The sequence below is a fragment of the Labrus bergylta genome, chromosome 18, assembly GCF_963930695.1.
Source record: "Labrus bergylta chromosome 18, fLabBer1.1, whole genome shotgun sequence".
Classification (NCBI taxonomy): domain Eukaryota; kingdom Metazoa; phylum Chordata; class Actinopteri; order Labriformes; family Labridae; genus Labrus; species Labrus bergylta.
The window spans coordinates 23,420,537-23,437,593 of record NC_089212.1 but is presented as its reverse complement, the minus strand read 5'-3'; the positions used below and the strand labels follow the sequence as shown (position 1 = coordinate 23,437,593).

General features: G+C 41.4%; 1 protein-coding gene across 1 annotated transcript in view; it reads left to right on the top strand.

The window, feature by feature from the left end:
- The window catches only part of LOC109975379 (trichohyalin-like), a 201,578-nt gene that overhangs the window by 156,350 nt on the left and 28,171 nt on the right, over positions 1 to 17,057 (top strand). Inside the window, exons 14-16 of the mRNA XM_065966013.1 lie at positions 15,534 to 15,647; positions 16,491 to 16,577; positions 16,878 to 16,991. Coding sequence (XP_065822085.1) covers positions 15,534 to 15,647; positions 16,491 to 16,577; positions 16,878 to 16,991 — 315 coding nt within the window. The remainder of the gene's footprint in view (positions 1 to 15,533; positions 15,648 to 16,490; positions 16,578 to 16,877; positions 16,992 to 17,057) is intronic.

Sequence of the window (17,057 nt, the reverse complement as noted above, 5' to 3'; positions counted from 1 at the left end):
GAATTCTCTATTCTCTATCCAGGAGGCCTGAGGTAAACCCACAGGCAGCCCCAGTACTAAAAAGCAGTCGCCTCTCATTTTACCTTCTCGTCAAGTGTGGTCTGCCGACATCAGAGAATACCTTCTCCCATATGATTGACTCCAGCATTCGAGATAAAGCCTTTCCTCCTCTTGGCTTACATAGGTTAAACTCCAGAGCTGAGGTTACTCAGTCTAGGTAGCTCTTCACATGCTGAATTCAAGCATCAGAGGATTCAGCTGACTACTTCCACGGCATATTTTTAGGAGTTTTAGGCGCAATCAGATGCTATCAGGTTCGAGCAAAAACAAGAGTTTCTTTCCTTTGATTTCTCGTAAGACGTCATTGAACGCAACTGGAAAGGAGCACTGAAGGAAGCCCACTGATCCCTGAATCCACAAGGACACATAAAGAACTCGGCTCCTGCAAACTGAAGACCACAGATCAGTGCTCTGGTCGTAGCTCTGAATCCTGCTTCCCTCCTCCTACATCTGCCATGAAGGAAACCTGCCTGAATCTGTTGATTTTAACCAGTGGGCGCACACTGTAGCTGCTCCCACTCAACGTTCTTGAAGTCAAAATACGCCCTTTACGGGCGCTTCCATCTTGCGATTTTGACGTCATTTGGAGCCAGAGTCTGCGCAGTAGGGTCCAGCGGGAGGAGCCCTGATAAAAGCAGGTCTGACATCTTCAACAGAGGCGAAGCGTAAGTTAAAATCATCTGTTAAAAGTTATATATCCTGTGATCTTTTTTAAGTTTCATAAGAGGATTGTAAAAACAAGCTATTGTTAACAATACAGTCTTCTAAAATAAAAAGTCACACTGAGTCATACACCAGCTGAATGTTAAATAGAAATGTGATGTTTTCTTTTCCATTTTACAATCAACAGAACCTAAAAATGACTATTTTCAACCTTCGTCTGCACACCTGTTACAGTGGTCAGGCTGGGGTCGCTTAGTTTGAAGGAACTGTTTTGTTCGTCGTTTGCAAAAGAATATTAGTCCTTTGTCAGTTTACGAATCTGTTGTTTATTGCCGGTACATGTAGTTAGCATACATCTTCTACCTCGGCTATCCCACTTAATTCTGTCTCATAGCTTTTATGATTAACCACTATCACCACCTTGTGGTCAACTGTAATAGCACCTGATCATCACATCCCCTTTCCTTTGAGGCAACATAACAGGGTATAAACAAAATAAGTGTCAGGTTTGTTAACAGTGCTATTCTTACCAAAACATGTCGTAGCAACATATCAATATTTAGAAAACTTAGCATGCCATTGCAAACCTCTATATAAACATAAAAGCAGTTTGAAAGGTCTGTAAAACATTAGCTCACACAAAGAACATAACCTTTAATTGTTATTATTATTATTATTTTTTAAATCACAAGTTCAGTCTTTCAGGTTTCTTGATTTCTGTTGTAGATCTTCTCACCACAGGTTCCGTCAAAGTTTGTGTGCCTGTGTTGTTGTCTGTAGGAGACTCACTGTCTTCTTCACTGAGCTCCTGCGTTTTTAACAGACTGCGACGGTTTCGCCTAAGGATTTGCCCTTCCTCAGTCTTTATGGTGAATGACCATGGACCTACTTCTTGAATAACAGTGGCTTTTGTTTTCCAACCATTAGGTTCCTCAATCCCTGACTGTGTCGTCAGTTGACAGTGGGGGAAGCTGCTTGGCAGTTTTGTCATAAAATGACTTCTGCTTCATCTTCTGATGCTGCAGTCTTCGTTCCAGCTTTGGACGTCTCTTTTGTTTGATGTAACTTGTCAGTGTTGTACGCAGCTTTCTGTTCATCAGCAGCTCGGCAGGTGATAAGCCACACTCGAGAGGTGATGCTCTGTAGCTGAGTAGAGCAAGGTACGGATCTGAATCACTGTCTTCAGCTTTCTTCAGGAGTTGCTTAAGGATGTGGACTCCTTTTTCAGCTTTCCCATTTGATTGTGCATACAGTGGACTAGATGCCACATGTTTGAAGTCGTACTTTCTTGCAAACTGCTGCCACTCTCTGCTGTTAAAACATGGTCCATTATCACTCACCACTGTGTTTGGTATACCATGTCTGGCAAAAATGGATTTTACTTGTGTTATGACACACATTGATGATGTGTTTGATAGTAAAGCCATTTCAGGGAAGTTTGAGTGATAGTCAATGACCACCAAATAGTCTTGAGATGAACAAGTCCATTGCTACCTTAAACCATGGCGCTGTTGGGACATCAGCTACCACCATGGGCTCTTTGGTTTGCTTGTTCCTGTGCTTCTGGCATGTATCACATCTGCTTATCAGTTTCTCAATATCTTTATTGATGCCAGGCCAGAAAACTGTGTCTCTCGCCCTTCTTTTACATTTCTCCACACCGAGATGACCTTCGTGGATCCTCTGTAGAATGTCCTGTCTCAGCTTCTGTGGAATAACGATTCTGTCTTGCTTGAGCAACAGCCCTTTCACGACAGCCAGCTCACCTCTGATGTGATAAAACAATGGACAGGAACCTACAGGCCATCCATTTTTTATATTTTCAATGACACGTTGCATCTCTGTATTCTTTGCTGTTTCTCCGGCTATTTGTTTGGACTTTGTGTCAGATACAGGAAGAGCAGAAGAAATCATGTTCACATGGCTTTGAACATCCTCATCTGTCGTACTCACACTGCCTCCAGTGGGCACTCGTGAGAGTGCATCAGCGAGTATGAGGTGTTTTCCTGGTGTATAAATCAGTTCAAAGTCATATCGCTGCAGTTTCATCATCAGACGTTGTATCCTTGGTGTCATTTCATTTAGGTTCTTTATTATGGCCACTAGTGGACGATGGTCTGTTTCCACAGTGAAGGAGGGAAGACCATATACATAGCTGTGGAACCTCTCTAGGCCAAACACTAACCCAAGACATTCTTTCTCTATCTGGGCATATCTACATTCAGTTTCTGTCATGGACCTTGAGGCATAGGCAACAGGTTTCCAATGCTCACCTTCAGCCTGTAGAAGTACTGCCCCGATACCATCCTTTGATGCATCCGTTGACACTTTGATCCTCTTTGTGGGATCGAAAAATGCCAGAACAGGTGTAGTTGTCAGTGTGTGTTTAAGCCTTTCACACTAATTTTCATGCTTTGTTGTCCACTTGAAATCTTTCTCCTTGTGCAGTAGTTCACGAATGCAGGACGTCTTTGCAGATAAATTAGGAATGAATTTACCTATAAAGTTCACCATCCCCATGATAAGCAGGACACCCGTTTTGTCTGTGGGTCTTGGCATGTTCTTTATGGCATTTATCTTTTCCTGGTCGGGCTCGACACCTTGTGGAGAGAGCTTGTCTCTGACGAAAACGATTTCCTGAGCTCCAAACTGGCATTTACTCTTGTTGAGCTTCAATCCATACTTTTGTATCCGCTCTAGAGCTCTGGTAAGCCTGTCATTGTGCTCTTGAAGCATGGAGCCCCAGATGACGATGTCATCCACGTAGACACGCACTCCCTCCAGCCCCTCGATAATGTGCTCCATGGCTCTATGAAATATTTCAGATGCTGAAATTATTCCAAACGGCACTCTTAGGAAGCAATATCGGCCAAACGGTGTATTAAAGGTGCAGTATTTTGTGCTGCTTTCATCCAGTTTTAACTGCCAGAAGCCCTGTGATGCGTCAAGCTTTGTGAAGTATCTTGCACCTGACATTTCACTACTGATTTCTTCACGTTTTGGAATCTGATAATGTTCCCGCTTAATGTTCTCATTCAGATCCTTTGGACCATGCATATTCTCAGGTCGCCATTTTTTTTCTTAGCACATACCATAGAATTGACCCAGTCTGTTGGTTCCTCGACTTTTCTTATCACACCCAGTGTAGTCATCCTGTCCAGTTCGTTCTTAAGGCGCTCTCTTACTGGTGCCGGGACTCTTCGTGCAGGATGTACCACTGGCTGTGCATTTTCTTTCAGCTGAATTTTGTATGTGAATGGCAACACACCAAAACCCCTGAACACATCTTCAAATTTCTGTGTGATGCAGTTAACAGAGTCACTTGGTGCATTCATTGCTGTGTTGATGAGATACACTCTTTTAACAAGCCCCAGATTTTCACATGCTTTATCACCTAGCAGTGAATCAAGTCCTTCTGGTACAACAGAAAATAGTAGGTGATGCACTTTTTCTTTCACTGTAACTCTTAGCTGGCATGTGCCCAAACACTCGATGTCTTGTCCATTGTAGTCCTTCAGCTCAAGTGTTTTTCTTTGTATTTTTGGCTTAATCTTCATGTCTTTAATGTCAGACATGCTTATTAGATTAGCTTTTGCACCAGTGTCCAACTTTACTGTGACTAATGTTCCATTTATTCGCAGTGGTGCTATCCACTTGTCTTCATTTATGGAATTGATTTCTTTTTCTGGTTTATTTTCACAGTTTATCATGCCAACAAAAAATGTTTCACTGAGATCTGTCTCCTCAACTATATTTACAGATCTTCCTTTGTTTTTGTCCTTTCTTTTTGAGAAGCATTGTTTAGCAAAATGGTTATTTCCTTGGCAGTTCGAGCATATCTTACCAAATGCAGGACACTGGCTCTGCTTGTGCTGTGAGCCACAGCGTTTGCAGGTGAATTTACAGTCATCAGTCCGATGCGTCTGCCGGGTATGCGTGCGTTGTCTTCCTTTGCCTGAGACAGCATCAACAGCCACACCATCACCCACGTTGGCTGTTCCCGCCTCTCTCTTGCTGAACGTCCTCACATGCATTTGAGACAGCTCACTTGCCTTGCAAATGGCGATGGCTCCGTCGAGTTTCAGCTCCGATTCCCTCAGTAGCCGTTCTCTGAGCTTTTTTATCTTCCACGCTACAAACGATCTGGTCCCTGATCATAGAGTCATTCAATGTTGCAAAGTTGCACGACTGTGCTTTTAGCCTTAAGTCTGTAAGGAAGCTATCAAAAGGCTCACGTCGTTGCTGCATCCGAGACCGAAAAATATATCTCTCATATGTCTCGTTCTTCTTTGGAGAGCAATGTGCATCAAAGTTAACAAGCACAATGTCTAACTTGTCCTTATCATCCGGAATTTCATACACACGCGTGTTGTACGCTTCTATGGCTTGTGGCCCTGCTATAATTAGCAGTAACGCTACCTTTCTAGCATCCGGCTTCGTCTCCAGTCAAGTGAGCTAGCTCTTTACCTGAAAGAGTGATTCAATCTGAGGCTTATGTGTCTCGTACATGGAAGCCAATTGTCCTCTCTCTTCAAGTCTGCAGTGAGCCTATGGACAGGGACAGACAGATGAGCAGACAGAACCGGTTTATACTGGTTTTTGTTAGCCATGGAAACTTTTATTTCTGAAGTGCAAACACATCAACACATTTAGTTTAGACAAAACTCACTTTAGACACTAGGTGGCAGCATTTGGCTGTTGTTTAGGTTGATTTCTTAAGTTACAGATACTCACAGTACAACTGTGAAACTTAAACAGTGAGACATGATTTCAGCGGTTTGAGCAGAAACTGCAGTCAGTTGGATTCTTGTGCTTCATGAGAAATATGCAGAAGTAGCTTCAGTATTTGGCTAAAAGAAAAAGTCAATTTAATGTACTGATTTGGTGTTGTGTGGTAATTACCCATTAAACAAATCAGACAGCCAATTTGTGTGCAGAACGTCACCAGAGCTGGAATCAGAGTCTGGACTGCTGTTTCCTTTTGGGCATTGATTTCCTTGAAGACAGAAAGAACAATTTAAACATGAACTAGACTCCTTGCAGAACCATAGAGGCTGTTAAAATCTTCTGCTAGTCTTCCTTACATTTTAAGAAAGAATACAAATTGTTACTAATGTAAGTGACGTGGGTGTATGTCAAGGAATAAATCAGTCCAAACACGTTCTGGGTCTTTCTCATAACTTTAGTCAGCTTCTCCGACGCACGGTACATTTCCCAACCTCTCTTCTTCTCCTGTTTTCCCTTCCCTGACGACACAGCTCACTCCTGCCTGAACAGCGCCCACTAGGGGGCCTACCTAATAACAGGATATTAACATTACTGTAAACACTTGTAACCAACATTTTAGCAATCATTTAAGAACATACTAAAGTTATGTCTGCATAGAGAAAGAACATAATAAACATATGTTTCTAACTTATTTGCATATCCCATTTTCACTCTTACACTAAAATTACTTTGATGCTGATAGCGGTTACAATAACACGGTCCAATCATATGAGAGATAATTTTACCTTTGAGTTCTATGTGAAGACATGCTCTTCAGAATCAGCACTGCAAAGACCAGATGATGGCGTCCTTCACAACCTGCTGCTTCAGTCTGGCTGCATCATGGTCACCTACAGGAACACCACAGAAGTGCAATCAAAGTACTTCACTTTATTTAAGAATTTCATTTTTTTAGCTATAATTCCTCAAAAAGATTTGAGACTGCTTTGTTATTTGAGAAAATTAAAAAATTTAAGTCTAAAACTAAAAAGTTATAACAGACAAATGTAACGTGAGGGTCCGATGTGTGGTGGATGGATCACTCTAGTTAAGAGAAACAGAAGGATGGAGACGGATAACTTTCTCAGCAGCACTTTACTGTCATCCACATTGTTCTGCTACTCAACAACCACCACACTTCCTTGTTACTCATCACATGTCCCGTCATTAGCCAATCAGAGGTTAGGATGATTAAATTCAAGGCAAACATTATGGCAAACACAGAAGTAGATTCAATATAATTTGGTCACAGTTACTAGGTGCTACTGCAAACATTAACACATGTAAATATATCAATATTAACTTTGTAAACTCAAATATGTAAATAGTTCACTGTATAAATGTTAACTTATTTTTAACTTAAAACTTAAATACATGGATTAACTCAAATATATGAATTTACTTCACTTTTAAATCTTACATTTCCTCCCCCCTCCTACAAAAGAAACGTCCTCGTTTCACAAATGCATAACAAACAATGCAGGACATTAGCAGGACCTAAGAAAGAGCTTCGCAACATACTCATTTAAGAACATAGTCCCTAAGGTAACCCGGGGGTCTAACTTGACATCTGCTGGAACGCATGGAAACACCAGAGTCTGTAACAGCAGAGTCAGGAGGGACCGTGTAAGACTGAGTCACCACCACAGGACTGGAACTGGGAGTAGTCAAACACCGAGTCTGAGAAGTCAATGTGAGGGGAGATTGGGAAACGGGCTGGGCCTGGCAAGTCTGTGAAATAGCTATAGGTGCATTGTTGTGGCTAGGTGTGTTATAGCTCTGTGTGACAGCAGATTGCCGGGATTTAAAGGGCAAAGCACCTGACAACGCAGACAAACAAAGAAGTTGAGGCTGCAAAGTTGTGTCACGATCAGATATCTTTTGTCCATGATTTGGCACAGGGTCTGAGACGGTAAGGTCTGAGACGATTATAGTGCACAATCTGGGTTTTGTCAGAATGATCCAAGAGGTAATGAATCTTATATGTCACTTCGGGGGAATCAAGTTCAGATCCAAGGCACTCCATTATTTCAAAGGGTCCTTTCCAGTGAGGAGCAAGTTTTTGTCTCGATGTAGTGGGGTCATTTAACCACACAAGATCACCAGAAACATAGGGGTTATGATTGACACCTTTGTCATACTGATGTTTTTGCTGATAGTGGGCACAGTCTCTGTTATATGCAGCAGAACCAAAGGCAGACTGAAGTTTCTCAGTTAATTGGGCAGCATAGTCCGCAGGAGAACCTGGGGTAGATGAAGATGGTGTGTTGTTAGGTAACAAAAGGTTAGCAGGCATCCTGGCTTCATGGCCATGTGTGAGGAAGAATGGAGTGAAACCTGTTGTCGAGTGAGGACTGGTGTTGTAGGCTAAAGCAACTTGGTTTAGGCAGTCATCCCATTCACCAGGCTGCTGAAGAAGTGACTTTGCTAACTGATCAATCAATGTACGGTTAAATCTCTCTATCATACCATCACACTGAGCATGGTATGGGCTAGTTCTTGTTTTGTGAATGTCCAGGAGTTGGCACAGATGTTTCATTAGGTCCGACTCAAATTGACGTCCTTGATCTGTATGCAGCATTTCTGGCATACCATGTTGACAGATGTAATGTTCAAACAAACATTTTGCAACTGTTGCTGTTAACATACTTGGAGAAATAATCTTGGACAACAAGCACATACCTGTTTCCACGACTTGTGATGGGGAGTTCAAGTATGTCAGCTGCAACCTTTTGGAATGGTTCTGTAGCAACAATTGTTTTCATTGGAACTTTTAGGGGAGGTACAGGACTCCGTCTTGCATCGCATGGAATACATTGCTTGCACCACATCTTGAAGTCACGTGACATGAACGGCCAGTAGCACAGTTGCTGAGCACGTTTCAGGACTTTTTCTGCAGATAGATGACCGGTTACTGGGTTTCCATGTAACAACTGTAAAACAGTGTCTTTTAGGGCATGAGGGACAACAACTTGTTGTAGAACTGACTTTGAGGATGGGTTGAAAACATTACGACAAAGTAAACCATTATTAAAGGTAAGTCTATGGTATTCCTGCCAAAGTGCTCTCTCAGCAGGTGAGCGTTTTTTCACGCGCCAGTATGGGGGTTTCTGACCTTTCTTTTTCCAGCTCTTGACCTCTACCAGTATGGGATCTTTTTGCTGTTCCATTTTGAGATCTTCTTCAGGCAGTTGAAGTTGACATGTGGAGGAAACAGATTGTGCAGCAGACTGTGGGTCGGGAATAGGAGGCTGTGGTGTGGCCTGGTCACAGGAAACTGGCTCTGAAACAGCACTGCAGGACTTGTGGTGACAAGCAGAACTGACAGAACAAGGGGAACTTGCATAGCTTTGGTTTGTGTTGTCAGTTAGTAGGTGGACAGGGGTGTTGCAGGAGGTGTTTTGGGTTAGAGACCGGGTGTCTGCAGGGCGACGTGACATTGCATCTGCATTCAGGTGACGATGGCCTTCCTTATGAATTACAGTCCATTCAAAGGTATCCAGTTCAAGAGCCCATCGTGCACGGCGACCAGTTCTGTCATTGTCAATGGGTATTTTTCTGAGGCCCAGAAGAGGTTTATGGTCTGTTATAATAACAAAAGGCTGCTTGTAGAGGTAATGGCGGAAATGTCTTACTGCCCATACAATAGCCCAGAGTTCTCTGTCATAGGTGGACCATTTCCTTTCTGCTTTTGTGAGGACATGACTAGCATATGCTATTACCTTTTCCTGAATCTCCTGCTTCTGAGCCAACACAGCACCAATAGCAGAACCTGATGCATCAGTGTAAAGAGAGAATGGCAAAGTGAAATCAGGGAAGGCAACAACTGGAGGGTTTGAGAGTGCCTCTTTCAGGTGAGTAAAAGCATCCTGACACTGAGGTGTCCATAGGAAGTGTGCATTTTTCTCAGTAAGAGCATGCAGGGGAACACTGTGGTGCGCAAACTGCTTTATGAACTTGCGGTAATACGAACAAAGTCCCAGGAATGCTCTGACTTCTGTTACTGAGCGTGGAGTTGGCCAGTCCTGAACACTTTTCACATTTCTCGGGTCTGGCTGGATGCCATTCTGTGAAACAACATGACCCAAAAATTGTACATGATCTCTGGCGAAACAACACTTAGATGGATTCAGTTTGAGGCCACTTGACTGAAATCTGGACAGAATTTCCTCCAGGTGATGGCGATGTTCACTGAAAGAGCAGCTGTAAATCAGTACATCATCCAAATAGACAAGGCAGGTTTTCCAGGGAAGGCCACGAAGCACCATCTCCATCAAACGTTGGCATGTGGCAGGAGCATTTGAGTCCCATCGGCATCACCTTAAAATGATAAAGTCCACTGCCTGTTGTGAATGCTGTCTTTTCTCTGTCATTTTCATCCAGTTCCACTTGCCAATATCCATGTTGAAGGTCCACAGTTGAGAACCAAGCAGAGCCGGACAGAGCATCCAAGGCATCATCGACTCTGGGAAGAGGATGAGAGTCTTTAATAGTCACTGCATTAAGTTTTCGATAGTCGAGGCAGAATCGCCATGTGCCATTTTTCTTACGCACCAACACAACTGGGGCAGCCCAGGGGCTATAGCTTTCTTCGATGACATCTGCTCTTAACAGGTTTCCAATTTGAGTCTGTATTTCTGCTCTCTGTTCTGGTGTCACTCTGTAAGCTCTCTGTTTAACAGGTGTAGCATCACCAGTGTGAATGTGATGTTTAATTATGCCTCTACGACCTCTGTCCTCCGAATCTTTACTGAACACTGCTGAATACTTGTGAAGCAGTGATTTCAAAGAATTAACTTGAGAAGGTGACAGGTTCGTTTCATGTATCTGTATAGGTGGAGCTGAATCAGAGACAGGTAATGTTGAATCGCATGACTCTTGAACTGGTACGATGTCAACTGAGGAAGCAGAGTGAAACTCACCGAGGTGTTGACCAGAATGTAGCTCAATGTCGTCTCTGGATGGATTCAAAACTCGAACAACCATAGTGCCATTGTGAACTTCGCTGAGAGTGTGTGCCACGATCACGTCACAGGTGGGGTTGGGCATGACAATACCACAGTAGGCAGTAGGTACAGGGGAAGCGGGTGTAGCTGCTGAAACACAGGCTGTGATGAGGGTTTCACTCATAGCTGGAATCTTAGTGGGAACTAGCACAGACACATTACAGCAAACAGCCACTTCATGACATTTGGGCAAGAGGGGAATTTTCATGTCCCATAGTTGCAGAACTTTGTTTTTAATGTCAAGAAGCGCATGATTTTTTTTCAGAAAATCCCAACCTATTATCACAGGCTGGTAAGCACCTCTAAGAACTTCAAAGTCCTGCTGCCATACCTGTTTACCAAGTCTGATCCCAATCGTTAACTTGCCTAAGATGTCCAAGCTCTGTCCGTTGACTGAACGAGCTGGAACAGAAGAGACTGTCATGGGGTGTTTTTTCAAAGCTGGATGAGAGTTACGGAAATCTTCACTCACAATGGAGACAAAAGAGCCAGAGTCAATTAATGCACACACTTCAATGCCTTCAACAATAGCAAAAATGTTTGAAGAAACAGAATCTTCCGATTGTGAGTCACTGTCCTCAAACATTAACTGTGGGGAGTCATCCTGGGGCTGTGATACAAAAGCTGATGTTTGCCCCTCAACAGCAGCTAATGGAAGTTTCCCTGATGGTTGAAGCCCGTAGGGGCAGGCTTTTCTGGAGACTGGAAGCGAATATTGCTTCTAGTGTGTGGATTTGCATCTCTATGCCCCCTTGGAGCTGGACTTGGACTGCGTCTATATCTGTTAATGTCATCTTCATTGCGACCAAACCTTGAGTAATGGTAGGATGGGCGTGGTAAGGAGTCATGTTTGTCTTTATCGTCCCACTCAGGATTTCTCCGACTGACAGAGCGAGGAGGCGAACGTTCATAGCGGGACTGTGGATCACGGCCATAATCCTGCTCAGGTGCATGATAGTCTCTGGAATGGTGTCTTGTACAGTAGGGTGAAGGAGAGGGGCTGCGAGGGGAGACTCTGTCAGGTCTGGTGTCTATATGCCGAACAAGGTGACTGTGTTTGTCTCGCAAATCCTGCACTTCATACTTTAAGTTTGTTACCGTAAGAGTTAGCTGTTCAATTGCTCTAAGAAGTTTTTCATCTCTGGGCTCGGGCCGAATCATAGCTACCTGTTCAGATGGCAATGTGTGCAGGAATCCCGCAGTAGTCAGCTGCTGTGCTGTACGTGCTCTCTCGCAGCGACTGGCAATACGCAGTGCATCCTCTAACTTCTCTGCACCCATCTCATGAATTTTTGATTGTAAAGTTGAGTCCAAGCCGGCAACAAAGCGGCGAAATTTCTCTCCGTCCAGTGCATTGTGGTCATAATTTGGGAAGGCTTCTAGCACAAGACGAGTAATGTCTGCACTGTACCCATCCAAACTTTCACCTGGCTTACGAGGTCTGGCATTGACATGCGTTTGGAAAAATGGCAGTGAGTATTTGGGACCAAACACATCTTTCAGTTTGTTTCTCACTAGATCATAGTCCGTTTGAATTAAAGGAGACAAGCTGTCCCAATACAGGAAAGCAGCATCAGCTAGACGTGTAGGTAAGACAGAGGCCAGTACTGTAGACAGATCCGTATCAGGTGAAGACATAGCCTGCACTGCTACTTCGAAGCGTCTGGACCAACTTGTGAAAGATTCAGTCCCATCTCCTTTAAAAACAGGTGGGAGATCTATTTTCAGGGAACTCGAGACAGTGTGTGGGGCTGTTGGAGCAGCGCAAGCCCTGCTATCATCCGCTAACATCAGTCCTTGCACAGGAGCAGGCTGCAGCTCATGCTCACTTTCACTTTCATCAGCCGACATAGTGTTAGAAAAATCTCCAATGCAAAAAAAAGGAAAATGTGGAAGAAAAAATGCAGTAATCCCTATTATCTCCTTAAGACGAAACTTCCAGTCCGTCAACTGCTCTCAGAGTGAAAGAAAAAAAAAAATCCAGAGTGCAAAAGTGACAACATCCACAGTGGAGATAAAAACTCACCAAAATGCACAAAACCACCAAAAGTTTCACCACGCTGCCACCAAATGTAACGTGAGGGTCCGATGTGTGGTGGATGGATCACTCTAGTTAAGAGAAACAGAAGGATGGAGATGGATAACTTTCTCAGCAGCACTTTACTGTCATCCACATTGTTCTGCTACACAACAACCACCACACTTCCTTGTTACTCATCACATGTCCCGTCATTAGCCAATCAGAGGTTAGGATGATTAAATTCAAGGCAAACATTATGGCAAACACAGAAGTAGATTCAATATAATTTGGTCACCATTACTAGGTGCTGCTGCAAACATTAACACATGTAAATATATCAATATTAACTTTGTAGACTCAAATATGTAAATAGTTCACTGTATAAATGTTAACTTATTTTTAACTTAAGACTTAAATACATAGATTAACTCAAATATATGAATTTACTTCACTTTTAAATCTTACACAAATATGATAATGAAATAACCAAAAGAGCAATTTAAATAGAAATTAATCTTGTTGAACAGAAATAGTGTTAATAAAAGGAAAGTTATTATATAACATATGAATCACATAATCATGGAGCAAAGCAAGAAGAGTATTTCTGAACAAATTCTGAATATTCTGAACCAAAGTCACAACAAATCAACTGTAAACTATTGAATTGACTTCTGGTAGTGTGCTGAAGTCTTGAATATTAACTAAAGTAAATTAACACTAAAGTCAACCTGTTGAAGTCTTAAATATTAACTTAAGTAATTGAACACTAAAGTCAACCTGTTGAAGTCTTAAATATTAACTAAAGTAAAATAACACTAAAGTCAACCTGTTGAAGTCTTAGTAGAATATGATCAGCCCGTTTTGAGTACTTGTACAAATGTCCGTTCTGTTTCTTTTCTTCGAGCAGTTAGAGATATTATTGAACCAATAATAACTTAAGTGTTATCTGAACATATTATATAAATATTCTGCCTCGTCCAAATATTAATGTTAAATTTCAGCCCCGCAGCAGCATCACAGGGAGCGGAAGAAAGTCGAGCCTGTTATTCTTACAGTCTGTTCACACTGAGCAGACTGAACAACTGTTAATGTTATTAATAATGCAGACCATCAGGACATATTCTATTTTACTTTAACAGACCGTAACGTAAAGTTATTGTCGGAGATGCACAACTATATGCTGAATTTGACTACGGATCTGATCGTTCATTAATATGAATCTCGAGCACAGTAAAGTTTTAGTATCATGAAGCACAGCCAGCATAGTTAATCAGGATCCCCCCCCCCCCCCCGATTCTTTACTGAAATTAAAAAATAATAATAATGTCCGTCACAGCCAGCTTTCAGTAACATAACGTTAGCTCCATTAGCATACTTCAATGTTAGCTAGCTACCTAACGACATTACCCGCGAACAGCACATTAAACAAACATTTCAACTTACCAAGTTAACGCAGATATCCTTAAATCCCACAAGTTGGTTAGATGTGTTTACAGCAGAACAACTCATTCTGTCAGTCCAAGAGAGACGGCGGAGTGGAAATAGTCAATGGCGTCTCGGCTTTCCTTCACTACGTAGCTTTGCTATTCACAAAGAGAGCTACGCAAGATCGGCTGCTGTCAATAATCATCAAATATGACGTAAAATCCAGTTTTTCAATCTCAAATAACTTAGGGGTGATAATAACTAATGATCACAGCAGAGTTTAGGTTTGGAAAAAAATTATGTGACGAGTATTTTAACTTTACAGTCTGACCCACATCCCATCTGTTATCATTGAGGAGGCGGGGTTTATGACCTATACTGCAGCCAGTCAGCAGGGGGAGCTCTAAAAATAAAAGCTTCACTCCACCGGGGAGCTTGTCCTGTCCATTATTTTTATAGTCTATGAGTTTAACATTCAACAGAGTGATGATCTAACCAACTTTGCAACGATCACCAGGAGTTACCCCAAGTAAGAGCTTTGGTCTGGGCAGAAATAGTTTCAGAAATATTTATGTTTCTTTTATAACCACTGATAATTATGCATCATTGTTGACGAGACGTCACATTCTGTTTATTATTTGTTGTAAACTGCTGCATTTGTTTTATTGTAATGAACTGCTGTGTTCGTCTATGTATGTAATGCTATGCTAGCTTACCTTCAGTCAACGGCTTTCACAATCAGAAAGACCAGTGTACCTGCTGTTGAATCAAAGTCCGGCCACTGGCTTTCTGGTGTTTAAGTAACAGTTACTGAACTCAGCTCAGAGAGCTCAAACTATTTCAAAAGGTAGCCACACGGCTTCCTTTGCTGTCCACCATTTTGTCCCCATGTGACGAAGCCACATGGTGCATTGTCTCTCTCCACCATCTTGTTTTCTCTCTCCCTCCTCTCTCTCTCTCATACACACACATACACACATAACTACACTTTTACACCTCATTCACAAGTTTTGCTTGATAATGTTTGTTTGCTTAGATTAGTTTATAATAGTTATTTGTTTAATTGAGTTCATTGATTTTGGGTTGATGTTGCTTTGTTTAAGTAAATTTTGTTATAATTTAAGAGAGCAGTTGTTTGTGATTACTGGTGTATTTGCATTGTGATATAACCTGGGTGCAAGGGCTTTGTGTACAGATTTCATGCCTTCAATTTATTAAATATAGTTATTAATTAAGTAACTAATTTGAGTGATTTTAGTGATATTTTGGTTATTTTCCCCTGGTTTCAGGGTGGTGCCCCCGAGTCAATTAAATGTAATTTAATAACATTGTTATTTATATTAATAAATAATTAAATATAATTATTAATAATATAACCAAGATAAACCAGATAAAATCCAAACATATATAAAATTATTGTTCCTGCTGGTTCAGAAATATCTCATATAAAAAACTCAGGTTTGATTTCCATATGAGAAGCTGGGTTAATCATTCAGAGTGAACCAGATCCAGTCTGACTGGACTAATCTTGAAGTTTTTCATCTGTTGTTGTGGTTTGATATCTAACTATCTAATCTTTCTCTCTTTTTCAGCATTCTCAGTGATGACGACCAATCATCACGTCCATCTGATCCATCCCTCCACAGTGATCGGTTAAATGGAAAAAAGATTGATTTAAAAAAGTTAAAAAAATGCAACCCAACGATGTAAGTGTTTTCAACACTGACAGTCATGTTTGTACACACACACACTTAGTCTGTTTTGCTGCATGTTGAAAAAACAAATACAATCTCATGTTGAGTCGATCATGTTTGCACTCTGAAAACTTTCATCTGTCTTTATTATTTTCACAACAGGTTTGTTTTTCTAACTTTTTTTGCGTCCTTCCAATCCGTATTCAGGATCAGTTTCTGTGTGTAAATTGGTGGTGTTCCTTTAATGTGTAGTTTCAGTATAGCTAGCAGCGTATCAAACTCTGACATCCTGAAATACACCTGAAGTGATGCTGATCATTCTGCAGCTCTTTTATCAACAGGGGAAACTCTCCTGGCTCTTGTCTTGTTTTCAGGAGTGGGTGGACCCAGAGGTTTTTATTTATTTATTTTTTAAGGACTGAAAGAATCACAAAGTAATCCTCACGGCTCGATGACTCCATTCTGTCTCACACTGACAATTTTCAGAATGAAGAGAAGAATGAACACATCTGACTCAGAGTGCGAGGTTCCTGTGTAACGTTTTGATCGGATTACAGATCTGAAAAACACATTTTAAAAAAACAGACTCAGTGTGCAAAGACCTTAAAGATGAAACAACCCCCATGGTTGATGTAAAGCAAACGCCATGCTCCTGTTTAAAAGATGTTGAAGTGATGTTGAGTTTTCAAGTCAAATGTTTGACTGAAACATCAACACCTCCTCTCTACTTTGATCCTTTGTGTCATTCATGGAATAAAGAAACAACACAGTGTTTAATGTGTTGCTCAGTGTCTGCTTTGCTCTTCATATTTCATTTGTAATAAAGAAACATCATCAGTGTGTTTCTTGTTGCAGGTATCGAAGATGGCAACACCTGCAGCTACTGAGGGAACGTCTTCGAGTCCAAGAAGAACGTGTTTTGGCCGACCTCCCACCTGATTAGTGAGTAAAATGTATTTACAACATATACAGTATGTATTCTTTCAGATAAAGCTATGATCATCATTTAAATGTTTTTTCTTCAGAAAGGTAAATTGATTTTTGTTTTCACATATATTTAAAATTATTGTTCCTGCTGGTTCAGAAATATCTCATATAAAAAATTCAGGTTTGATTTCCTTATGAGAAGCTGGGTTAATCATTCAGAGTGAACCAGATCAAGTCTGACTGGACTAATCTTGAAGTTTTTCATCTGTTGTTGTGGTTTGATATCTAACTATCTAATCTTTCTCTCTTTTTCAGCATTCTCAGTGATGACGACCAATCGACACGTCCATCTGATCCATCCCTCCACAGTGATTGGTCAAATAGAAAATTTATTGATTTTAAAAAATTAGAAATATGCGACCCAGCCAGGTAAGTGTTTTCAACAATAAATTCTGACAGTCATGTGTGTACACACACACTGAGTCTGTTTTGCTG